Source organism: Petaurus breviceps, unplaced genomic scaffold, assembly GCF_028583685.1.
Source record: "Petaurus breviceps papuanus isolate PSGF00001 unplaced genomic scaffold, PetGlider_PUasm1.0 174, whole genome shotgun sequence".
NCBI classification, from domain to species: domain Eukaryota; kingdom Metazoa; phylum Chordata; class Mammalia; order Diprotodontia; family Petauridae; genus Petaurus; species Petaurus breviceps.
Window position 1 is genome coordinate 22,163,406 of NW_027185761.1, and position 26,229 is coordinate 22,189,634.

At 44.2% G+C, this 26,229-nt stretch overlaps 1 protein-coding gene across 3 annotated transcripts; it reads right to left on the minus strand.

Annotated features, from left to right (window-relative positions):
* Positions 1-610: 610 nt before the first annotated feature.
* Positions 611-25,485, minus strand: MKRN2 (makorin ring finger protein 2). 3 transcript variants are annotated; one of them, XM_069083905.1, is made up of 8 exons: positions 25,303-25,485; positions 9,968-10,096; positions 7,660-7,844; positions 6,432-6,736; positions 5,326-5,540; positions 3,680-3,790; positions 1,295-1,439; positions 611-992 (listed from the first exon to the last, which is right to left on the minus strand). In XM_069083905.1, the coding sequence occupies exons 1-8, from the start codon at positions 25,326-25,328 to the stop codon at positions 849-851; spliced, it is 1,260 nt and encodes a 419-aa protein (XP_068940006.1). In that variant the 5' UTR covers positions 25,329-25,485; the 3' UTR covers positions 611-848. The 3 variants fall into 3 exon arrangements, with proteins under 3 accessions (XP_068940006.1, XP_068940007.1, XP_068940008.1); XM_069083906.1 differs by having other exon boundaries at positions 25,314-25,431; XM_069083907.1 differs by lacking the exon at positions 25,303-25,485 and having other exon boundaries at positions 9,832-9,968.
* Between the last annotated feature and the right edge of the window lie 744 nt (positions 25,486-26,229).

Consider the following 26,229-nt stretch of genomic DNA (forward strand, 5'->3'; position numbering starts at 1 on the left):
TCAAAAAAGCTCAGACAGACTGACCATACCTGAGAAATCAAAATAGCTTTAATAAGCAAACTCAAATTAAGGTTTTACACTGCAGGTATGCTTTATTTTTAAGACGTGTGCCTGAAAAGATGTAAAATTAGATTTTTGAAATTCAAATCATTTAAAATGCCTGAGGGAAGATAGATAGCATAAGGGGGCTCTGTTTATTTTGTTTACAAATGTGGATTTTCATATATTGGGTTTTGCTTATGGGGGAACAAACGCCATATAGACTAACCACAACCCAAGATGGGCAGAAGAATGCAGAAAGCAGAAAAACTGCCTTTTGTTGCCAATAGCCCTCTTATCAGACTGGATGCCTCTTGTGTTTTCCCCAACCAGGCAAGGATCACATTGTGCATGAACAGCTGGTTGGATTCTCTCAAGGATCTGTCATTTTGTCAGTGTGGGTGCCAGTGAAAGTCACAAGCCCTCTATGACTTAGTAGATAATCTTCAAGGGATGCTGTGGCCAACCTGCTGATAAATCTCTTTAACCTTAGCTAGTCTGGTCTTCAGCTGATAGCCATACAGAGGCATAGTAACTGAAGAATTAATTAACCATGAAAATGGAGATTACATATACTTCTGTTAATTTTTTATTTTATATCCTTCAAGGTTTCCATTGTTGTAATAATGGAGACTGGATCAGACAAAGGTTTAACACACCCTCACTTAATCCCAGTGACACATCAACTACTGTTGCAGTAAATGTAAAACTCTGCAGCACACCCTCTAAACACACAGGCCTGGTCCGGCAGCGAGCCTAGGGCATGGGATAGCAAGGGGGCGGGCTGGGGAGGGGGCTTCAGTTCACTCTCAAGGATTCGAGGCAGACTCTTCCACTCCTGAAAGGTGCATGAAAAGGTCACCGAGTTCGGTTACATCATCTTCCTCAGTAGCTGGGATGTGCCGGCTTTCTCTGTCTTCAATAAAATCCCAAAGCCGGACAGAATTGAAGAACTGCAAGAAGCCAAACCATTCCAGCTCTTGTCAGTGAAATAACCATGAAACGGAGCCCCTAATAACTAGAAGAGCTATTCAGACCTCGCTTTTTAAAGAGGAAAGAAAACAAGAGACAATCTCTCCAAAAGAATGACTCTTTTGTTAACTTGCTGATCTCTTTGGATGCTGGCTTCCCACATGGGTCCAGATGCAGAGAGATCCTAGTGGGGGGTGGCAAGGTGTATTTTTAAAAGCCTCGCATGCCGATCTGGCCCTCAAGAAGTCAAACAGCCACTTGCCCCCCTCTCCACACTCCTTACCCTCACAGTGCCTTCTGAACTGAGCTGTTTGCGAGGCTTCTCAGGTTCAGCTCTTGTCCCATCTGGGTAAGCATGAAGATAAAGGCATTTTCCTCCAAAGGGGCAGGTCCCCTTGCCTTGCTCAAAGTATTTACAGGCTTTTTTCCTTAAGAGGAGAAAGTAAGCAAAAAAGTGGTCATTATTCTCTGGTCTGGTCTGTCTAGATGGGAGGATGGGAAGGGGATGATCTGAACTTCAGGGCTAAGGCTCTGGTCTATGATTCAAAGGCAAGGGCCAGAGAACCTGTCCAATAAGCTCAGCAAACCAAAGGTTTGTGTTGATGGATTTCAGGGGGTTCATTCAGTTGGATGGGGGGGGGGGGGGGAATCACCTGTTTTCACTAACCTTAACTGAAATTTATCTTTCAATTAGGAATTCAAAACAATAAAACAAACCATCATTTTCATTAAAGCTGTCTATAATATATAAGATCCTCAGGGACCTGTGACATGAAAATGGTTAAGAACCCCCTGCTGGCTACAAACGTTCCCTCTCCAACCAACAAGCCTGAGAGTTACCTTAGGATTGCTGTGATATCCTCATGCTAACTCAATATGGGGCAGCTTCTGCCTCTAATACTAAGGGCAGGGGAACAAATGGCAAGGATGGTCCATCCAGACAAGGTGGCTTGTCCCAGAGTAAATTCCCTGACCTATAAGCCAGCTCCTCAGTTCTTCCTGGGCCAGCAGAGCCTAAGAGATCAATAAGCACAGAAGCTCTTACATGCAAATACATGTAAATATCTGCTGCAATTGAAAGGTTTTATTTTTCTTTCGCAGAATCTTAGGGCTAGAAGAGACACTACATTGTGTCAGACACAGGGCAGCTGCAGATTAAAATGTAACTGGGCAGTGTTTGACAAAATTAAATACAAGGACATCCCATGCACCTGCACGGATCTGGTTTCCATCTGAATTTGGTTCCAATGACACGGATGATGTCTTCTTTAAAATATTTTATAATCAGAGAAGAGGAACCTGGGGCCCAGTGAGGAGCAGGAGCTTGTTTCAACTCACTCTGGGTCAGCAGCAGAAATGAGACTAGAATGCACAATATGATGCTGCCTCTAGACCTATGAGTTTCACATGTTAGAAATGGGGTGCAGTAGCAGCAGCTAGATTACTTCTTATTCTGATAGCAACCCCTCAGGGCATTATCCCACAGGCATTCACAAAACTTTGAAGTCTGTTTTAGTTGCTGCAGAATTAGAAAAGTCAATTATTAGGAAATCAATACACACATGTACAGAGTGCAAATCACGTACAGAGAAAAGGAGAAGATCATATCCGACTGATTTTTTCCCATCTATTTCACTTTTCTCTGGAAATCATAACCCATTTTCAAATATTAGGAAAACTGAGAACCAGTGAAGGCTAGATAGTTAGGAATCCAACAAGCTAGGAGAGATGAAACCAGTAACTGCTGTGAATCTTGTTTACAGGTATAGTTTTGTTAAAATCCAATTCTAGATTCCAACATCAACTGGATTTAAAACAATTAAAAAGTTCGAAGGGAAAAGACAGTGGCTTTATGTAAAGATTAGAGAAAGGGACCCCAGGTACACTGGAGTCCAGTATAGGATACCATGATACTCATTAAACTCCTTGCTTCACAAGATAAAAAAAAAAAAGTTATCTATCCAGGCGGCTAGGTGGCACAGTGAGTAAAAAGCACCCACCCCGGAGTCAGGAGGACCCTGAGTTCGGTTCCAGCCTCAGACACTTAACACCCACACAAAAAAACTAGCCGTGTAACCTTGGGCAAGTTATCTATCCAGAGGAGATACCAACCCATAAGGGTCTCACATTAAGGAGTAACAAGATCTCCTTAATGTTCTCCCATCAAATATCCCTTTGTTCCTGTCAAGGACAGAGTCCTGAACAAGAGCCGTCTGCAGTCTGACCCAGTGTGCTTTGTGTCCTTTAGATCCCAGAAGTACCAATCATAATCACAGTGACCATGGGCAGTTAAAAGTCAGCACAATGTTCATCAAAGACAAATGTAAGAAACAGTTAATGTGTTTTAAGTTCATTGACCCATAGGTTAAATAGAAGAGGTAAAAAGAAAAGGCAGGTTACAAGAAGCTAGTGAGAGGTCTTCAAGAAATTAAAAAGCTTGAGATGAAAGTAATATCACCAAGTAAGAATGGAAACTAACCAGCGTAACCTCATAATGTAAACTCTTCCTGGAAGGCATCTAGCCTGGGGAGCAGCCGCTTTGTCAGATGTCACAGGGACCCTCCCTCTGGGGAGCACTCACAAGCTGCAGCAGAGCTGCATGGGTTGGGTCTGCCTGGGCCCTGGCTTTCATAGGACCTCCTGCACATGCAGCCCCTTTATCACTTACCCCATTCCCTGCTTAAATGCTTCGATCAGTTCATTTTTCTTATTCTGGTCTTCAACCCAGTACACACTTGGAATGACAAATTCAGATATTACCCGGCATTCTGGACAGGACCTGTAATAAGCATTGAGAAAGTCAGGATAAATGATTGGCTCTGTGCAGTAACTGGATTGGTATTTGGTGTTACTTTACTCACTCCAAGCAACCAAACCAGAATATATAGCTGCAACAAGAACCAGGGGAAAATTGCTTGGTGAGAATGTTAAAGCCACATGATCTCAACTTGAAATTTACGCGGCACTCTGCTGGGATGTACAAGTAAACAAGATGAGCTTACCTACCCTCCAAGTATGCTTATAATCAGGGGAGGCAAGATACCAAAGCATAGTACAGATAAACTCTGATAAAGCCCCCTATCAAAAACATCTCCATCAGTGCCTAAGGTCAAAGAACAGATAAAACCCCCAAAGCGGAGGATGCCTGCGGTCTAACCTCCTCGCACAGGATTCCTGACAAGTGGCTGTCAAACTTCCACCTGAATGTCTCTAAGTGACAAGGACTCACTCTGCCTTGTGGGATAGCCCACTCACCCTCTGCCAAGGAAGAGAGAGCTACGCCCTGCCCCATGTTGGCCCCTGTTCACAGAGGTCACAGAATGGGAGTTGAACTGGCCCTTCCAACCCCCCAGTCTCACTCCTCTTCTCACAGATGAGGCCCTTCAGTTACGTCCTTCCTTCCCCAATTCTCTTCTCCTTTGGACTAAAACTCCCTTACTGCCTTCAGGAATCCACCCCCTTGGATCCTAGTCTCGGAAAGCTTTCTGTAGTCATCTATTAAAAATGCAAATATTCCTGAAAAGGGGAGTCTCCCAGAGCTACTGCTGTGATATTATTAAAGCAATGCTATGAGGAAGGTCTGTCTTTACAGAGGAAGAAACTGAAGTTCCGTGAGGGGGACTTCCTGAGCCCTCAGCCATTAAGTGTCAGGACTGCCGCTGAGCCTGGCTGGGGATTCTGTCTCTTTTCATTACATCAAACTGCCTGCCTCTCACTTGTTCTTTCAACTATGGGGAAAAAAAGTATGGAATACAGGACAGGTAGGAAGCTGAGGGACAGGGGGAAAAAACACCTGGAAAAAGTAAGTACAACGCTAAAAACAAACCCTTTTTGGGCAGGAACCCCCAAATATGTATACTTCTTTATTGTAACTGCGTACCACAGTTTCCTCATCTGTACGACAGGCATGGATAACGGCCTCCACCTCGCAGGGTCACTGTGAGGCTCACAGAACTGTAGAACACTGAGCACGTGCCTGGTGCTCTAATGGTGTTAGCTCTTACTACCCTCTTAGCTGCCGTGCTGTTACACAAAGGGGACTAACAGCTTGTACTTTTCTGGAACATTAAAGTTTGCAAAATGCCTTATAAATATTATTTTATCCTCATCACAACCCTGTCAAGCAGGCAGTATTATTACTACCCCTATTTTACAGATGAGGACACTAAGGCGGCCAGACCAAATGGCCTGTCCAGGGTCACCCGGCTGGCAGTGTCTGAGGCAGGCTTTGAGCTCTCTCCTGACCCGGGGCGGGGCTGCCTGGCTGCAGGGACACTTACATCTTTAAAGCTGCATGCCTTGGGTAATACTTACTTGATGATGGGGTTCTCAAACTGCTTGGCGCACCTCCACTGTCGGATGCAAGATAGACAGTAAGTGTGGCTGCAGTTGGAGAGGATCCCAAACCTCCTCTCTGAGGCTGATGGTTTCTCATAGACCACCTCCATGCAGATGCTACATACTTTCTCCTGACTTGCCTGGAAAGCAAAGGCTTTCTCCATGTCATGTTCAAAGGTTGCCATGCAGAGCTGTATTGCCAACAAAGGAAGAGACAGGTTTTTAGAATCCTCTGTAGCAAGGAGAGAAAAGACAACATAAACTGGGTCCATCCCATGGTACAGGGCTAAACCTCAGCAGGAGGTGGGGATGAGGAGTTCCTTACACTCATGGCCCCCCAGGGTTACTTGACTAGCCAGCTGCTGACCAGGGGATGAAGCTCTGGTCTCTGGCTCCTCGGGGTATAGTCTTTCCAGTTTTCTAAAGCTGTTGCCAGAAAAGCTGAAGAACCATCAGTTAGAACTGTGAGGAAGCAGAGTCTCTGATCAGGCTCATACCCAAGGGGCAGTCCAGGGCTCTCCTCGGTGTCCACCTTCTCCTACACTCAAGCCTCAGAGCAGCCCCAACAGACAGAGAAACTGAAAGGGTGCTGGGGCAGCAAGATCCCTTATGTTATTAGAAGGCGGCTACAAAATTTCACATCACAAGACTCAAGATTCTCTTGATCCAAAGTCATTTTATCATTGTCTTAACTACCTCCTTCCATTATCTCTGCACGTGGATTGGTAGTGGCACCTTTAGCCCTTCTCCCTAAGACCTGGCTAGCTTTGCACAACCTAGGCATAGATTTGGCTGCATTCCAGAGCTTGGTAAAAGTAGATTTTTTTTTTTAAATCCACATCATTTTTCCCAAGTCCTAGAGCTTACATATATTTTCTAGGCAAACGCTTGTTCCTAGAACAGGTTCACATCAGTACCCTCCTGTTCCACACACTATTCTAAAGCACAGTAACACAGGCACCATTGTTTCCTGTAGTGTCTTGGCTGGGGCATGGGGAAAATTGACAACTTTACATTACTTCATGCAGTTTGAACTGCCTTAAAAAAAAAGTTTTAAAAGATCACGGAATTTTGCTCTTTACCTTCTCGTGCATCTTTCTTTGCTCTGAGTCAAAAGGATGCAGGACTTGTAGCCTACAGATCTCACAAACATCCCCATGGAGATAGACGCAAGTGTCTCCGAAGTGGCACTCGCCAGCGGCTGCATAGGGGCACAGCTGCTGCTCGTTGCCGTCAGAGCTCCCAGCTTCCAGACCATCCAGGCCACTCCGGATGGCATCTAAGTAGGAATGAGGCTTCATCTCCACACTATTGTTTGAGTCACTGCAACCTCCCAGGTCACTCACAGCACAGGGCCTGGTCTTTTCTTCAGTTAAGCCACACAGATCTTAACACACAAAAAACACACCAAGGCATACGCATATAAAAAGAGCAGGAAGTAGCCCACGAATCTGAAGGAGGCTCTCTGGATCCCATTCCCTGAAGTCAATGTCACTGCTGAGCTAATCTGTAAGAATCCCCTATTCAGTAAACCTTAACTTTGACACATCCACCATACATGTACTTCAGTGACCCTGTCAAAGACAGAACACTGGGATGGATAAATCACTGGTCTGACCCAGTATAGCATTTTATGTTCTACTGTCCATTTCCAAAAAAAAATTTGTTCCCCTTTGTTCCAGAACCCTTTCACCTGCTAAGGGCCACCCATTAAAAATATAATTCCTTTCCCTCTAAGTATCCCAAACTATTCAATACCAACTACCTTCCAATAGCCCCCAAAAGACTATATACACCAACCATAAAGATTTAGAACAAGAGTTCAATAGAAGAATTAAAGAAGGACAGTGTATCTGTTAAGAGTTAGAAGATGAGATGTCATATTTATCCCAAGTGTTTAGTATTGAAACCCAGATATGACTACTCACCAAAGGAGAAGGCAGCTGACAGTCAATTGACATGACAATTGTTCTAAGGTCACGATTTTATTTTATGGAGATGATAAAATCAGAGGGAGGCAATTCAAGCTCAAGCTGTGCTACTGCGCTTGAGGCAGAATGCCAGGCAGGAAGGACTTACTGACCACTCAGCTACATTGCCCTGGTCATACCGGTTTTTCTATCTAGGAAAGCTAGAAGGAGACACAGAGGAGAATTCGGTCCCTGGGCAGAACACAGTTCCTCAGTCTCTTCCACAAAAGATGCACAATTCGGAACAAGCAGGCGTGCAGAAAGCCAATGACAAAGGGGGGGTGGTGCAGAGAGGGGAGAAAAGGAGAGTGCAAGGACAGACGCCGGCTCTGCGACTCACTCCGGTCTCTCAGCACCAGCGTTCTCTTCTCACGCTTGCCAGGTTCATGGGAACTGCTTTTCATTATCGATGCAGTCACATCAGGATGAGGGTGTGGACTGTGGAAAATCGGTGAAGGCAGGCTATGAGGCCCAGCACCCACTGTGCCACTGCTGGCTGCCACTGCTGGCCTCATGTGGTCATATCTGAAACAGCCAACAGAGAGGGACACAAACATTTGGCACTCTTACTCTCTGTCACACACCCAAGCAGCCTGGATGAAGGCTTTTCTGGACTCATGCTCTGTGTACCCCCTGTCAAAGAGGCCAAAGGCTCAAGTATATCTAGGGGAAGGATGGTGGTCAACACCTATAAATGGTTTCTGTTGCCCTCTGAAAGTCCATTCTTACTCAGTTTCCCTCATTTGTACAATGACATGGTTGGACTAGAGGACCTGGAAAGTCGAGCTGAGGTAAAAACAATGGTGACCAGGGCACAGAAAGACACCCACTTAACAAAAATCTAAAACCAAAATAAAAAGAAAAAAGAAATTCTTGAAAGTGACCTACATCTAAATACAAAAACACTCCTGAACTAGGAAAAAGAATCTCTTTGAAAACAGTTATGGTTTCCAGGTGTACTATAAGGCTATTCACTCATTCATTCAGTAATTCAATCATAATAAAGTCTGTGGGTGCTGGAGTAGGGAGAGTTAAGGAGTCAGTAGACCATGGCTTGAGTGCCAACTCAGTCACCAGCTTCTTCCCATGTGACTCAAATTGACTCACCACCTTCTCTGAGGTTGTTTCCCCATTTATAAAATGGGCATGATAACACATACTACCTTCCTAGAGCACAGGGTTTTATGAGTGAATAGCTTTGTACATCTACAAGTCTTACAACAGAGTGAGCCATTTAAAGGACTGCTCTGATCCAGGGGGCCTGAGTTTAAATCTGGCCTCTGATTTCTGCTCACTGGTCCCTCTGGACCTCAGTTTCCTCATCTGCTGGATGTGGAAACCCAGATGTTGACTGGGTATGGATGTAATGGTTGGACAGTTTGGAAAGCTGTCTACTTGATCTGTTTCTGTCTTGATAATTCTGCCTGTATACTTTGAAGTTCAGGGTGCTGACCTTTTCTCCTGAACAAGGTAAACGATATATGTCTGACTGATTAAAGTAAGCTTGTTAACCCATTTTGAGTTGCTTTCCTTTATCAAAGCAGATCCAAGAACCTGTGTGAGCAGCCACCCTAGGGACTCCAGGGTGCTTGCTGCTACACTTGGGCACCATCTCCCCCTGGGTGTTCCCTCCTCAGTATTCCCTCTCTCATTCCTCCTCCCCTCAGGCTCAGAATTCCTCTCTTCCTTTAAAAAAGGTAGGCCCAGTGCCCCAAAGCTTTTCCTGATCCCCCCCAGTACCAGTGTCCTCCTTCGGAACCACCCTGTCTTTACTGTCTGTGTGTATTCAGATACACACAAAATGGAAGCCCTTGAAGAACAGAGACTGCTGTAGAACCTGGAATCCAGTAGGTACTTAATAAATATGTTTATTAACTGGCTGAAGACATACAGGCTCTGGAGCTCTCACCAAGAGAGGTACACCCATCACTCAGCATTGCCTCATAAGCTGTCTGTGTAATATAATGGAAATCATCCCACCTCGGACATTTGTAAATATAAAATAATACACACCAAAAACCACTTTGGAAATAAAGGTGCTTTTTAAACTTAGAAATAAATAAGAAATGTAGAGAGTACACATACCCTGGTTTTGCTAAGTGAACAGTCACCTTAATTTAGAAAAAACACAATCTGTAAGCCAATTTGAAGATAAAAAAAATGTCTTGTAAACACAATCTAATCATCATCATACAATCTGTATAGTTACTCAAAACAAGAGCCCTCACTGAAGTTTTTACTCCCCCAGGAAGCCAACCTATAAGGAGTTTCTTTCTCTAGGAATATATATACTAGCAAGTGCCAAGATTATAATCCCAAAATAATGGTTAATATTTGGTCTGGAAAGTAACAATTCTAGTTGGTTAAGATGTTTTGAGAAATGGGTTCTCACAACAGGATGACAAAAATCAGCCAAAGTAAGGGGTAGAGGGAGAGGGGAATTCTGCTGAAAAGGCAGAAAGCCACCAGCACTTGCTCAGGAGGACCAACCTCCCCTCCCCCCCTCCATTACCTCTACCGCCCCAACTCAGATCCACTATGAGGATGCAAGTGATTATGGCTCCTTTCTCCTTCTCTGGGCACCTTCATACTTAGAGGCTTTAGGAGCCCCGCTCCCAGAGGTGCTGGGTCTATTGGGGTGCTCTTGCCTGCAACGAGATCCGTAGGCACAATAGCCTTTCTGGTAGAACTTGCAGATTGTAGATGGCTTGCTTGTTGATAAGTCATGTGAAAACAAGCACTGGCTCCCTTCACGACACACACCATGCATGAAATACCTACAGAGAAAAAAGAACCAAGAAGCATCTATTAGAGGCATGGCATACATTACCTAACCTTCAACTCTCTTGTATAAAATGGCAAGTTACATATGACAAGGGTCACAAAGTCACAGAAACTTGGTTCAAGCCCAGCCTCTGACACAGTGTCACTAACTAGGTGACTGTGGGTAAGTCACTTAATTCTCCAAAACTCAGTTTCTTCATCTGTAAAAATGGGGGTAACCAGAACTGTGGTGTACCCGTCTCACAGGGCTGTGAGATGCCCCCAGTGACTTAATGCAGGCCTTAAAATGTCATCTAAGTGTCACCTATTATTGGTTTAAAGTCAATCACAGCTGTTGCTGTTCAGTTGTTTCAGTCATGTCTGTGGCCCCATTTGGGGGTTTCCTGGCAGACACTGGAAGGCTTGCCATTTCCTGCTCCAGCTCATTTCACAGATGAGGAAACTGAAGCACAGAGAGTGCAGCAACTTGCCCAAAGTCACTATCCACCTGGTAAGTGCCTGAGGCTGGATTTGAACGTGGGTCCTCTTGATGTCAGGCCTCCTGCTTTATCCCCTGTGCTACCTAGCTGCTCTTCAATCACAATAGATTAAAGGAATCTTTTTATCACACAAACTTATCTTTTAAGAATCCAGACATATTTACCAGTTTAGAAGAGACAAATCCATACTCACAACATAAAGGTATAAAACAATGTAACTGATGGAATCAGTGAGTCAACCTATGAATCTTTTTTTTTTTTGTGCTTTTTGGAGGGCAGTTGGGGTGAAGTGACTTTCCCAAGGTCACACGGCCAGTATTTGTGTTAAGTGTCTGAGGCTGGATTTGAACTCAGGTCCTCCTGACTCCAGGGCCGGTGCTCTATTCACTGCAACACCTAGCCACCCATGAATCTTTATAAAACAAAACAACAAACCCCAAACCACCTGTGTATTTTATACCTCCCCACTGAAATATCCTCTCTGCCCATCCTTCAGAGTCCAGTGTCCATTCCTGTTCTTCCACAAGGTCTTCCCTGACCCCCTTTCCCTCTAAGATCCCATGAAGTTCCCTGAGGGCTTGCTTTCCTTTGTGCCCCAAGCAGTTAGCACTGGAACCTACAGCTATCATTCAGTAATAGCACTGACTGCCCTTGTAAAACTATGCTAAAGCAGCATGTAAATTCTAACTTCTGTTTTTATTTTCTGTCACTACAACTATCTTCAACTCCACAAACATCAAGTCTGTCCTATGGACAAGGCAATGTTCCTTGTGAATTTGCCCTGTCTCTTGGACTCCTCCACGCCACAGCTTTGAGCACAGTACCTTGCATGCTCTGAGGCGCATCCCTTATTGGATGACTGAATGGAAAAAGGTACTATCTACTAAAAGAAAAAGACCTGATAAGGGGCCTGGAGGTGGGCAGGAAATGGCTGCTGCTATGACAGTAAAAAAAAAAAAGATAGGAACTGGAACAAAAAAGGCTGAGGTTCAAGCCTCTATTAATAATGTTCACAGGAGAAGGGAACCAAAGAAACCTCAAGTCACCCGATCCAATCTTCTCCTTTTACAGATGAGGAAAATGAGTATGAGAGGAAGTTACTGGCTTAAGGCCCAATGCCAAAACCCACCTCCTTCCTCCACAAAGTCTTTCTGACTGGAAATCACCTCCAGAAGTGATCCAGAAGTCCCCCATGTTCTTTTTTGTCAGGGTAATACAAATGTTTACCAAATCCTAATCTACCACAATCAGACCACCCCCTCTGGAAACTGAAAAAGCTTGAAAACTTTGAGATAAAGAGCTTCTTTACACAGAAGGAAAAAGAGTGAGACTTGACTAGATGCCCTGCCAAGAGGAAAAATTGGCAGGGAATAGCAACAACAAAAAAAAGCCTAAAGGATCTTTCACCCGTTCCTCTAATCATTTATTAAGGGAAGCAAGGTTCACAAGTAATGGGGTATAGCCCTAAACTTTTGAGAATACTAAAGTCAGGAAAGGACATCCATGATCCCTTCCTTCCCATAAAAGATATTTTAGCACCAAATAAATACTAAAATAAGTGGGTAGTCTCTCCCAGTAACTTCTTTGAAGGGGAAAATACTAATACCTGAATTCTGATGAATTAAATCAGTTTTATAACTTTTAATAATTCAATCAAAACAAACATTTATTAATGGAAGGTACTGTGCAGGTATATGAAAACACTCTTCTCAAGCAACTTACATTCTACTTGGGACTTGGGAAGCACATAAATAGGTACGGTATAAGACAAAATTACACAGAGATAATGCACTAATAGAGTGAATCAGGGAGGTAACACCTGAACTAATGAGCCTTGAAGGAAACTAAGGATGCTAAGAGAGACTGAGGAGTGCATGCCAGATATGAGGGACAGCTTTCTCAGATGCAATGCCCAGTTTAGAAAACAGAAGAATATACAGTGTTCCAAGAAACCCTGTATAATGTATAAAGGGGAATAACGTGAAATAAGGAAAGTAGGCAGGAGGCAGCTTATGGACACCTCTAACTGCCAAATGCCTTTTGCTTTATCTTAGAGTTGCTGTAGGTACTTGGGTGGGGGAAAACTCAAAACATCAGGATACACCCCCCCCCAATGATATATACACAAACATGATATACATACATATGTATATGTACATATATATACACACATAAAATTTTTTTAAAATAGTATTTTATTAGTATTATACTGTTATACTATTATTAATACTATACTATTATATTGTATTAGTACTAAAAGTGACTCTGAAGAAAATTTCCAGGAAGTGCCAAGTACAATATGTGGCAAACCCAGGGCATCAATGTCTTAAAAAACCACTACTAGGAAGGTTTTAGTTTGGCCCAGACAGTCATCTGAATATCAGAGCCCCTTTTTAACACTGAAAAGTGCTGAAGATTCACCATGTGGAAGACAGTCTCAGTCTTCAGAAGATGCATTTGCTTATTTATAAATTCACAGACCGCTTGCAAATAACACAAATTGTCAACAAATTTTCTGTAAAGGGTCAGATAGCAAATATTTTACATTTTGCAGGCCAAGAGGCAAAATGGAGGATATTATACAGATACTTATATAACGAGAGAAGACAAATTTCCACAAATTTTTTTAATCAGTGAAATTCAGAATACAGTATCAGTGGAGCACAAATTTTTGAAATACAAGTCTACTGAAGAGAAAAACTCAATTCTTTTTGGGGCAATAAGAGATCACTTAATTGGTATTCAAAGTTCTGTTTCCTACTATCAAAAATCAATGCAAATGTTCATTTATTAACACTGATCTGTAAAGAGATGTTATGTATTTCATCTTTGAAAATGTCTTTTCACATAAATATTCTATCAAATACTGATGTCAGTGAGCATATGATTTTAACTGAATGAAAAGGCTGATAGTCTCAAACAAGACATATTTTTTCACCTATTACAATTAAATATGATTTAATTAACTCAACACCAGCTTTCTTTCCTTGGCTTACTTAGTAATGAGTCACTTGGGCACTTGCTTTTATTGCAACCTTATCCCTTTAAAAAAGTTGTTAAGAAATTAAACTATGATATTGTTTTAAATCTTGAGGTTTTTCTATTATTAGTTCCTATGAGTTGGGAATAAGGTGGACAAATACTTGCTGAGTTGGCTGATGTCACGTATGTTGTTATTTCCGTAGCATGGCTACACAGCACTGCAGTAGGGACACAATGCTCTGCCACATAATTCAGTAACAGAATAGCCCACACTCCACTGTGTCTCAGAAACAGAACATTCAATCGACTTTTCTCGTCTTGTTTTGACACAACGAGCAGGCACTAACAGAAAATAAACTGTTCCCTGCAATTTGTGGTGACTGAGCAACAGAGCAGGGTAGTGAGAGCACTGCAGACCATCTCAGCAACTCCTCAGCCCTGCGGCTGTCGTGCAGCACCGTACAGGAACGCTAACATGGCTGTCTTTCTGGAACAAAGATTTCTTTCAGAATTTTTTATGTAAAGTGGAATTTATGTGCCAGCAAGAACTATCTGTACTCATACAAGAGGAGGGCCTGTGACTCAGGGGTTAAAGCAGGGCTGGAGGTGCCAACTGGGGAAACATGGGGAGAGAGAATTCATCCAGGAAATGGGATGGCCAAGGTTGTGAAAAGTGAGAGCACATACAGAAAAGGGGGGAGGGGCCAAAGGGGGGCAAGAGAACCTAAGATTTTGCATACAGAGGATGAGTTGTGGGAGTGAGGTGTGGGCAGGGCTGAGTAGTCTGACTTACAACTTCTCAGAAAAATCAGAGTCAAGGTCATGGGACAGGGAGTGCAGGTGGGGTGGTGGAGGGGGGTGGAATAGGCCCTAGTCAGGGAAGAAGAATGATTAGGGTTACTTAGAAAAGCTGGAAAGGAGCAATGGAGACACTCCTTGCTGCAGCCAGATGTTGCCTCACTAGCTTCTGCCACTGTATCAGACTCCTCAGAATGAAGGAAGGGGAGGACATCTCAACACTACACCCTAGTCCCAGGCTGACCTTCCAAGTGCCTCCTGAGCCTCAGAGTTCTGTCCCCCCAAAAAAGTCTTTCATCCATTGTTTAAATTGCCCAATGGCAGAAGGCTTGATAGGAACCTATACAAGCACATTCTCTTGGTGGCTTCCTCTGGCATCAGTGCTGCATTTCACAAACCCCTCCTTTTGCCCCTACTCCTAAAGTTTACCTGCCACTACCATAAAAAAGGTTTACCTCTTCAAACTTGTAAATTTAAAAAACTGATTACTTCTCCCTATTGTCCTGTGCAGTGTCCTGCATCCTACATCTGCCTCTACAGAGATGTTCATTCCTAGACCCATCATCCCTAGCATGAATTACCTCAAACATCACTCTTCCTCATTCTTCCTTATCCTGAGACCTAGTGGATAAAATGAAGGCTGGGGACACAGCTCAGACTAATGTAGGGTCATGGGATCCTGACAGAATTCGCTGCATTTTTCAGTACACAAGATAGTTTAGATTGAGAAATGTTGCTCTAGAAAGTTATTATAGAATTTCATAGCCCTTCAGAGCTGAAAAATCTAGTCTCCCCCCTTCACTTTACAGATGAGGAAACTGAAGGCCAGAGAAGGGAAGGAATCCTTTTTCCCAGGCCCAGTGGTCATTCCTCTGCATCATACCAGGTCCCCACAAAAATTAGGCCTGTGAGAGCTAGGCAAAGCACCTCATTTACCTTGGATTCTCTTCTACTCTCCAGAAATCAACAATACATTATTCTCTGAAAACCATCCTTCTGCCTCCAATTTTCAAGAAAAATGTACAAAAAGAAAGATATCAGAAAAGTAAGACGACAGGGAATCCCCACATCTCCATGAGAGGGGAACATGGGGCAATGGGACAACTTTAAAATGACCCATGTACTTTTTAAGAACCAAATCTCTCAAAGACCTCACACAGCCCTTCCTTTGTTTTCCCTTTACTTCACATAGTATCATGTAAAAAGTCTGTCATATAACACATTTCCCCAGACTGTTAAGATCCATGAATCATACAGAAATGACAATTTCCAAGTAGGAGGAGATATCAAGGGCCACATGGTCCAACACCCCCTACCCCTAAATAAGGATGTCCCCGCCAAGGAATCACCCAGCTTTTGCTGACATAAGGGCCTGCTGTTTCTCTAGTTAGAGGTCTATACTTCAGAGTTCCAATCGTTATAAAAGTTTTCTTCACATTAAGGTTTAATTGTCCACTTTTCAACTTCTACTCACCCATCCTCCTGGTTCTGCCAGGAGGCCAACCAGAACAAAGTGAATCCTTTCTCAAGACAGCCCCCTTCAAACACTTGAAAACAGTCATCATTTTCCCCAGATACAGACACCACTTTTCAGGCTAAATATCTCCATTTCATTCAATATATCCTCATGGCATGATCTTAAGATCCTTGACTATCTTGACTGCCTTCCTCAGGATACTGTCCTGAGATGACTATCCTTCCTAAAAGTGTGATACACAGACCTGAATGCATTACTGCAGATAGAGGGCAAGACCATTACCTCCCTCCCTCACTCCCTCATCCTGAACACTAGGCCTCTCTTTAATACAGTCTCCTCTCACAAAACTGTGGACTCACACTGGGCTTGCCCAGTCCATATCCACAGCCAGATCTCCTACCTAGCCATGCCTTTGCCCTTATTATAAAAATTCAACAAAATCATTTTCATAACTATCCATATTAAATTCCATCTTATTAGATATAACTCATTTTAGCAGGTCTGAATCTTTTCAAATTCTGATTCTTGTCATGCCCTCTGCTTTATATATGTAAGTCTGATAAGTGGGGCAGCTAGGTGGGGTACTGAGTAAGTAAGTACACTGGCCCTGGAGTCAGGAGGACCTGAGTTCAAATCCGATCTCAGACACTTGACACTTACATGTGACCGTGGGCAAGTCACTTAACCCCAGTTGCCTCGCCATCTCTCCTGAAAAAAAAAAATCTGATAAGCAAGTTTATGTCTTTATCCCTTACTGCTAAAAAGGTAAAACAGCATATAGCCAGGTTAAGTAAAGATCCCTGTGGCACTCCAGCAGGGACCTCCTAAGAGAATAGCCAATAACTTTTCTTTGCATTTGGCCACCCAACCACAGTTCCAAGTCCACCTAAAATGTACTATTAAAGATCTAGCCCACAGCTTTCCATCTTGTCCACAAGAATAAACTGGGAGGTTCTGTCAAATGATGTGATAAAATCTAGGTAAACTCCATCTTCAGCATTACTATGGACTACTACTGGTCAAAAAAGGAAATGAGGTTAGTCAGGAATGATGTACTGTTGATGAGGGTACATTGGTTCTTTGGGATCATTGCCCTCCTTGTCTAGATATTTATTTACCAATTCTGTAGTAGGAAAATACTAACTTGGAATCAGAAAAACCTGGGTCCAAGCTCTGACTCATCCCCTTACTAGCTGTGCAACTCCTGGGAAGTTGCTTAACCTCTTAGTTTCAGTTTCCTTTATCTGTAAAATGGGGATAACAGCACCTGCCTTAAAGCTTAGGGTCAGATGGCATAGCATATGTCAAGTGTTTTGTAAACCTCACAGCACTACATAAACATGAGAATTTTGCTATGAACCAAAATCAAGCTCACTGGCCTGGAATATTTAGGCCCCACTCTCTTTCCTTTTTAAAAAACCAGGACCCCAGGTTAGCCCCAGGCTAACCTTCTTTGGTTCTTCACTTGATGGCTGACAATGTCTCAGTAGTCTCATCTGCTAGTTTTTTCAGCACCCAGGAGAGCTAAACTCATCAAAAGTAGTTAGCCCTCTTACTCTCTCTCCTTGTTGATCTTGGATAACATCTCCTTTCTAGAAATTTTTGCTAAATCCTTTTTTAGTACAAAGATTATTCTCCTTTGGCAGAGAAAACAGAAGCAAAGTCTGAACTTCACAGCTTCAAGGTCTCTCAGGCATAATCATCCCACAAGCTCCAGGCAGCAGTTCTGTCCTCTGATCCTCTTCTTTTCCCCAACAGATGCAATGTGCTTCCCCCACCCCGGCCCTTCTTGGCTTTCCTCATTCATTCTGAGCCTTATTATTCCTGATCAATGTATTCTTAGAGCAACATGCTGTGCTTCTTTCGTCATCCTCTCTTATCTGCCCAGGCAACCATCTTCTGTACATGTCTGTAATGCATCCATATTGGTCTCTTTAGATAAGTCTCCTCCTTCCTCTTCACTGGCTTTGTTTCTTTTTGTGTCTTCAGAATTTCATTCTTCCCATCTCTACTGGGTAGACTTAGGCTGTATAATTTTTGTTCACAGGATCCAACCCATCCTTTGAAAGATGCTCTTCTAAGACTCAGAGTCCCCAAGTCAGACTATGCACAATTTTCCTTTTTTCTTATCCCAAATTCTAAGATGGAGTGATGTTGTATAGGACAGAAGCCCTCACCACTTCTTGAGGTCCATACAGATCATTCTAAGCCAGCACAGTTCTTTACATGGCAGAAAAAATACTCTACAGGGTAAAACACCTCCTAGACCAGGGTGAGCTCAAATCCATTCCCATTCACATAGGATCCTTAATCTAAAGTTATTTAGTCACATACTCCCCTTTCTACATTCCCACCTCCCCATGACAGGATCCTTTCAGCTGCAACAAGAAGTTGTTGCAAATACAAGTCTTGGCCGTTGCCTCCCTAGGGTCAAGTCATTTCCATGGCCAGGAGAGCCATGTTGCGCAGCTGCTGCTGCTGAGGGACCTCCAGGGACTCCTTATTCATCTATCTGTGTATCCTTTCAGTTCTGCAGATGTCTGATAATTCAAGCTGCCCACAATGACTAGTGTGTAGCACACCTCTATGCTAGGCTCAGGGTCAGTTTCCTGAACTTCTCTCATCTATATCCTTTTTATGGGCAGGTCTCTTGACAATATTATTTCTAATATTGTGTCCCTGATAACCAAATTCTTTATCTCAACCCAAGATGCTACTCTTTACCACACTTCCTCACTCTTAATTCCTGAATTTCCTCAAAAATATACCTTATCATGTTCCCTCTTTCCATTCCCACATTCTATTCTGTTCCTTTCAAAAAAGTTAAATAACTCCAAAGCTGTACTTCAGTCATGGGTTTCTTCCTACTTACGAGGTCAAATGTATTTCTTTGTATTAGGATCTCTTTACCTTGTTTGCTGTGTATGAAAACAGGCTGAGTATTATCTAGTCTCTTTTTCTCTCTTAATGTTTGTTAAAGTTAACTACTTGGTAAGCCCAGAGAAAACTGTCTCTGAAAGATGCAAAGCTGAATTCTGCAAAATAGACCAAACCAAGCCTACTGACAAAAGGAGTCTACTACATAGGTAAATGACTCAACAATTTTCAGTACAACGACATCCCTGTGGATGGCCAGAGGCAGCCCAGTAAGATCACCAATCCATCTAAGAAATTCAGCACAGTGCTGTGAGGAAAGACTAGGACTGGATGTCAGAAAGACCTGGTTGAGGCTCCAGCCTCACCATTTACTAGTTTGGACAAATTACGGAATCTCTGATTCTCAAGTTACCTATTTCACCTTTAAAATGCAGATAATTCTGGTCTCCTTTAGCCCAGGGTTTCTGAAAGATCAGCTGAGATCACAGGGCAGATGTAAAGATAGAAGGCATCTCAGAGACCATCTCATCCAACTCAATTTACTGATAAGGAAACTGAGGCCCAGGTGACAGAAGCAGTAAAGCGCAGTTCTGTTCAGCTGTTCAGTCATGTCCAACACTTCATGAGGCTGTGGACCACAGTACACCAATACTGTCTATGGGGCTTTCTTGGCAGCGATACTGGAGTGGTTTGTCATTTCCTTCTCCAATATATTAAAGCAAATAAAAAAAAATTAAAATAAAATTAAAATAAATTAAAATTAAAAATAAAATAAAATTAAAGGTCAAGACGAGTAACTTTTCCAGGGTCACATTCTAGTGTCTGAGGCCACATCTAAACTCAGATCTTCCTGGATTCAGGCCCAGTGCTCTATCCACTGAGCCACTTTGGTGCTCTTATTATGGCTATTAGTACTGTGAAAAGAAATAACAAGCCTGGAATCAGGAGGATCTGAGTTCAAATGTGGCCTCAGACATTTAACACAAAAACTAGCCGTGTGACCTTGGGCAAGTTGCTTGGCCCCAAGTGCCCTCCAAAATGCCAAAAAAAAAAAATCATTATTTAAAATAATAAATATTTTCTAGCACATTAGTACCATTTTTACAGCACTACATAAACATGAGAATTTTGCTATAAATCCATTGGGATCGTACCATTTTTGGTACCACTTAGGAAACTCCAAGAATTCTCTCCACCTAGTAACTGTTCCCCAGCTTCAAGTCTTAGGAGTTGCCTCTGGTACTGAAAGGTTAAGCTGCCTGGACTGGCCTAAGGTCAAATAACCAAAGTATCAGAAGTCATACCAGAGAGAACCCACCCAGGTCTGGCAAACCTAAAGGCCCACTCTCTATCCTCTTTCCCACCACCTGACTCTAAATAAAAATCGTTTTACTTAGGTTAAAATGAAAACAAAATTTTGGGACTCCTGGCAAGCAGCTAATTGATACCCAGGATAAACAGGAAACTAGTAAGAAACAACTTCACTGTTTTTCCTGAGCACAAGGCAGGGGGGCCTAAACTATCATAAACAGATGGCTGGCAAAGTTCTGGGCTCTTTGAGGACTTGTCAAACTCCTTGCCTGGGAATGGGGAGTGAACAGAAGTTCTACAAGCAAGCTAACAATGTTGACAATGAAATGAAATTAATTTTATTTCTTGCTCCAAATCAAAAGTTTCAGTTCAAGCTCCCAAAGTCTACATTCAGAATGAACAGACCCATATGATTGATCTTTTAACTCAATACAATGAGAAGCAACAGATCTACTTGGCTTTCTGAAGTCCTCCCAGAGCTTGGGTTAATCTTGAATCATCATTTATTCCCTTATAACAAGTTAATGACAACAACAAAAACCTTCTCTAGACATTTTGTAACACAAAGTTTAGCTTCTATTCCTTAACTTTAAGAAATAGTTTAGGAATAGTTTCTGTTTCTCTAAATCTGTGATCCTGCTATCAAACAGTAGTGTACAATGTGCTGGTTCACTGGCCATCTTCTCAATTTCTTCTCTATATATTCTTTGGGAGAACCTCATCAGTACCTTGGTTCAGGTATTATCTTTATGCAGAAGACTCACAGATCATCTCTCTTGTTGGCTCCAATTTGATATCATAAATTGCCTAGTGGTATTCTACACTCAACACTTAAAAAAAAAACTTCTTTATTCTCCACATTGCCCTCTTGCTGTTAATTTCCCTACATTTATTAATGATCCCATACGTTTCTACTGTCACCTTGGTTCACATCCTTGTCTCTTCCCTCCCCCAACCTGTCAATTCTCTCTCAACACCATTTCTTGCATGTGATCCATGATTCCTCATTTCCCAGGTACATCCTGCTCTTTCACCAGGACTATTCCAATGGCCTCCTAACTGCTCTCCCCTACACCCAGCTACAGCATGGCATTTTTTTTTTAAATTTAGTTTTAGTTTTCAGCTTTCACTTTTATAAGATTTTGAGTTTTAAATCTTCTCCCCTTCCTTGCCCTCCCCTGTCCCCAAGATGGCAAGCAGTCTGATATAGGTTATACATGTACAATCATATTAAACATATGTCCACATTAGTCATGTTGTAAAGAAGAATTAGAATCAAAGGGAAAAATCATGAGAAAGAAAAACCAAAGAAAAAGAGAGAGAAAATACGCTTTGATTTGCAGACTCCTTAGTTCTTTTTCTGTGTAAACAGCATTTTCCATCATGAGTTTTTTTTAATTGTCTCAGATCACTGTATTGTTGAGAAGAGCTAAGTCTATCAACGTTAGTCATAGCACAATGCTGCTGTTACTGTCACAATGTTCTGATTCTGCTCACTTCACTCAGCATCAATTCATGAAAGTCTTTCCAGGTTTTTCTGAAGTTCGCCTACTCATCATTTCTTATGGAACAATAGTATTCCATTCCAATCATATACCACAACTTGTTCAGACAACTGATGGGCATCCCCTCAATTTCCAGTTCTTGGCCACCACAAAAAGCAGCTAAAAATATTTTTGTACATGTGGATCCTTTTCCATTTTTATGATCTCTTTGGGATACAGACTTAGTAGTGGTACCACTGAATCAAAGGGTCACATGGTATTTCTAAAACACAGGTTTTTCTTACTAGGTCTGTCTCCAGCCTGCCTTTCTAGGCTTACTGAATATTACTCAACTCCTCACTTACCTGATGTTTCTGCCAGACTGGCTTATTTGCTGATCCCTGCAGACAACATCCCCTCTCTCCATGCCTGAAATGCACTGCCCTGCTCGATCACCCCTAATTTGTGGAATTCCTGCTTTCCTCAAGGCTTAGGTCAGGTGTCACCTCCTACAGGAGGCCTGGTCTCATCCTCTCAGTAGCTACTGCCTTAACTCAGAAAAGATTTTATATTTATTTTGCCTTTACTTTTCTTGTTTATGGCTTTTCCTTCCAGCAGAAAGCCAGCACCTTGGGGTGAGAAATCTGTTTTTCTTCTTTTTATTCCCCAGGGCCTATTGTTTAACAAGTATTTGTTGCATGAAAACACATGAAAGTGTCTGTCCCAGAAACACTGGTGTATGTAACCCAAAGTTAGGTCACTTTATCACTTCAGTCTTTAGTTTTCATATTTGTAAACTATGGTTAACATGAATTACAATTATCTACACAAATATGAGCAATTTTTATCCCTAATTCTCATTCCCTTTCAATTCAACAGACATTTATTAAGTGCCTACTTAAGTAAACAGAGAGTGTGGCTGGCCTTCCACACAATAAGCTCCCAGTATCTGAAGACCAGAAATTATAGACCAGTTGCTTGTTCTGCATGTGGAATTTGTGATCTAGTACAAGGATACAATATCCACATAGATATACAAAATAATAATACAAGAAAGCACAGAAGGTACATGGGAGTACTCTAGGGAACACAGGGGATAGAGGCCAGGGTATGCAGTCAGGAAGATCTAAGTTCAAATGCAACACCTCTGTCTGACTCAGTGAAACCATCTATAAAATGGAGATAACTGCACCTCCCTCCCAGGGGTGTTGTGAGAGGTTCTTGTGAAATACTATCATAAGGTGCTTTGCGATCCTTAAATTGCTATACAAATCCTAGCTAGGATAATAAGTACCCCTCCTCCTCCTGCTGCAGCTATTGCTACCACTACCACTACCACGACTTGTGCAGCGTTAGCTAAGCGGCACAGTAGATAGAGTTCCAGGCCTGGAGTCAGGAAGACCTGAGCTCAAATCTGGCCTGAGACACTAGCTGTTGTCACCTTGGGCAAGTTACTTCCCCCCTTCTGCCTCATTTTCCTCGTCTGTAAAAAGCTAGAGAAGGAAATGGCAAATCACTTCAGTATCTTTGCCAAGAAAATTCCCAATGGGGTTACAAGTTGAACACAAATGAAAAACAAGTGAACAGCAAAAATTACTAGTGGTCCATAATAGGAAAGGTTATTTCTCATTTGGGAATTAGGACTTTTATAAAATAATACAATTTCAAAGTTGAAAGCAACTTTAGGAACCATTTAGTCCAATGCACATTTGAACAAAATTCCTTGTAAGACATATCTGACAAGGAGTGATCCAGTGTCTGTCCAAGACTTCCATTTGCAGGGGAACAGCTGGCCACAAGGGCAGCCCATTCCCCATTGGTTTAGCTCTTATTACTTTGTTCACTACATGAAGCCTAAAATACTTCTTTGCAACATCTCCTTTGCTTCTAATTATGTCCTCACTAACCAAGCACAAGAAGCTTAATTCTTCTTTGGAGGTTAGAGACTGTGGGGGGCCCCTGGGCCAATTCCCCACCCCTCTTCCTCATCCCTCTCCCCCATAACCTTCCCAACAATCCTTCATGGAAGAGGAGGTATTTGAGCTGAATCCTGAAAGACTAACCCAACTACAGGGAAGGAGAAGGGAGGATTCAAGTTGTAGGTCACCCAAAGGTCAACAGGGAGGAAAGCAGAGGGTTGATGTGAGTCAGTTTGGACATCATTACAGATGAGAGGCTGAACAGTAGAACACAGAAGCACAAAGGAAGGAAGAGAGATGTTTGGACTAAAAACAGTGGGCCAATCATAAGGGGGAGGGGAAAGGAGCACCAGGAACTATGCTAACTAAGTGCTTTTTACAAATGTTATCTCATTTGAGGAAGAACAAAGAATGACCACTGAGTAGGGCAGTAAACAAGTTCCCAAAGTCTCCATGTCAACCAAGATAGAGAAAAGTCTTCAAGGCAAGCTGGCCAGGAAGATGTGTGAGAAAACAGGGGCAAGACAAGCTTCTCACCCAGTGAAAAAGCATGACAAGAGTTACAACTGGGGGTGGCTAGGTGGTGCAGCGAGTAGTGAGTGCACAGGCTCTGGAGTCAGGAGGACCTGAGTTCAAATATGGCCTCAGACACTTAGCACAAAACTAGCAGTGTGACCTTGGGCAAGTCACTTAACCCCAATTGCCCCACCTTACCCCCTCCAAAAAAAAAGTGGGGGAAAAAAGTTACAACTGGCCCACTTCAATCACTGAGATACATGTCAATCAAAACAATGGCATTTCTAGCAAAAGGCTTACTGCAAAAGAATTCCCACTCCCTGGAAAGAATAAGAAAGCTTCCCAGAGTTCTCAGAGTTTCACTTGTGTTTTTTGAAAGAAAGTGAACTTCTTACATCTAGAGGGTTATTCAGGTTGACAACATTATCAGAACTAATTTTCTGAACAGGATGTGAATCCACTGTGTTGGCTCAAGGAAGAGCACAGGACTACGGAAAAAACCTGGGTCAAAGTAGAAATCGTCCCTTGAGCTTGGATGGCAGAAGGCACAGGGAGGAAAGGAAAAGTCACCTACAAATACAGTAAAGAATGTCGGGTAACTAGGGACTGTGAGCCACACCGTGCTGCTTAAGCCTTGGAGGCGGCCGTTGGCCCGACCTCGGGACAGTCTTCCGGGACGAGTTGTCTGGGGGCTGCAGGACCCTGGCGGGGCGCAGCGCGCTCCAGCTCGGGGGAGGGAGGCTGGATCTGAAGCAAAGCCGGGCGGCCTCGGAGGCTGCACAGCCCGGGCCTTCTAAAGCCCCTCCCCCACCTGGGCCTCAGTTTCCTCATCTGTGGAAGGGGACGATGATAACGCCCACTTCACCAAGTTGGCGATAATAATGGCATCTACCTCACAGAGTTACGGGGAGGACCCGGCGCGGTAACACGTGAAGGGGCTCGGAGGAGCCCGCCGGCCGCGGGGGCGCCGGGAGGCTCTAACTTTGTCGTGGGCGCTCCGGGGCGACTTCACGGGACCCCACTTTGGGGCTGCGTGCTTTCGGGGAGGGGGGCTCTAACTTTATAATCTCACCAACACCTCGCACTTTAAAGCTGTGGGCGGGACCTCAACATGGTCAGGGGGCTCCGGACCGGGCGGCTCCCCAAGTCAGTGTGACCTCAGCTGCCCCTGTACCCGCGACATGGGAAGAGCGGCGCTCGGTCCCCCTACCCCCACGCAGAGCCCAGGCGCCTGGGGAGCGCCCGCCACCGCGCGGACCCGAAGCCGCGGAGCCGGGGCCGAGAAGCCCCGGCGGAGACCCTCCCCCTTTCTCCCAGGTCCCCCTCCCCTCTGCCGTGCCCGCCCCCAGCACTGACCGGCACGTGACCTGCTTGGTGCTCATGATGGAGGGTGAGTGACTGAAGGACGGACGGCTGGATGGAGAAGCGGCCGCTCGCGCACCCCCGCCGCCGCTGCCGCCGCCGCCGCCGCCTCCGCTCCCGAGCGCTCGGCCTCTTCCGCCCGGGGCACAGCTGCTCTGCCCCGTCCCTCCGCCCCGCCCCGCCCTCTCGGGCCTCACCTTGGTAGAGCCGGCCGGAAACTCCGCCGCCGTCACAATTGGTTCCGTCTCCTGGGCAGCCCCTCCCCCCCGGGTGCCGCGCGTACGCACAGCACGGCTCCTCCACGTGCACCCAGGCTCGTCTGGTTGTGCCTCCTGGTGCTCTGCTGCAGCTTCGATCTCGCTCGGGCCTATGCCCCTCGTCCCCGGCTGTGCCCAGCTCTTCCCTGGCCATCCGTGCAGTCCAGCCCCTACCTCTGCTGGCCCGTCTCCTCTTCCTCATCTCCCTCTCGCTCCAGCCATACCTTGTCTTTGTCCAGCGCCAGGATGCTGCTGGGCATCCCCTCCGCCCCCGCACCCTCATTGCGCTCTTCCCGCAGCTCAACCAGCTCCCCCTGTCCTTGGTGGTCTGGCTCAGACTTCCCACGGGAATGGTCTGGCTCAGACTTCCCACGGGAAAGCCCCTCGTGGGTAGATGCCCTCCGCAGGTGTCTCCTGCCCTCCTCGTCCCTCCCGGAGCCCCTGTCCTGGCTGTCCTCCCTCAGCTTCCCCTCCCTGGGTCGCTGCCTCCTCCGCAGCCTCCTCCAGTCCTCCCGGTCTGCGTCCCTCACACAATTGCCTCTTCTCAGCCCTGGGTCCCTCTGCGGCCCCTCCTCCTCCGAAGTGTCATCGTGCAGTCTCGTTCTGTCCCACTTGTCTCTCCCCTGGCCCCATCTGTCCACATAACGCTTGCTGGGCTTGCGGG

Excerpts from the sequence above, each read along its gene's own strand:
- MKRN2 (XM_069083905.1), bottom strand. The coding sequence starts at position 25,328 with ATGAGCACCAAGCAGGTCACGTGCCG. Across the intron at positions 10,097-25,302 it reads ACCAAGCAGGTCACGTGCCG|GTATTTCATGCATGGTGTGT; the intron begins GTCAGTGCTGGG and ends TTTTCTCTGTAG. Across the intron at positions 3,791-5,325 it reads TTTGAGAACCCCATCATCAA|GTCCTGTCCAGAATGCCGGG; the intron begins GTAAGTATTACC and ends TGCTTATTACAG.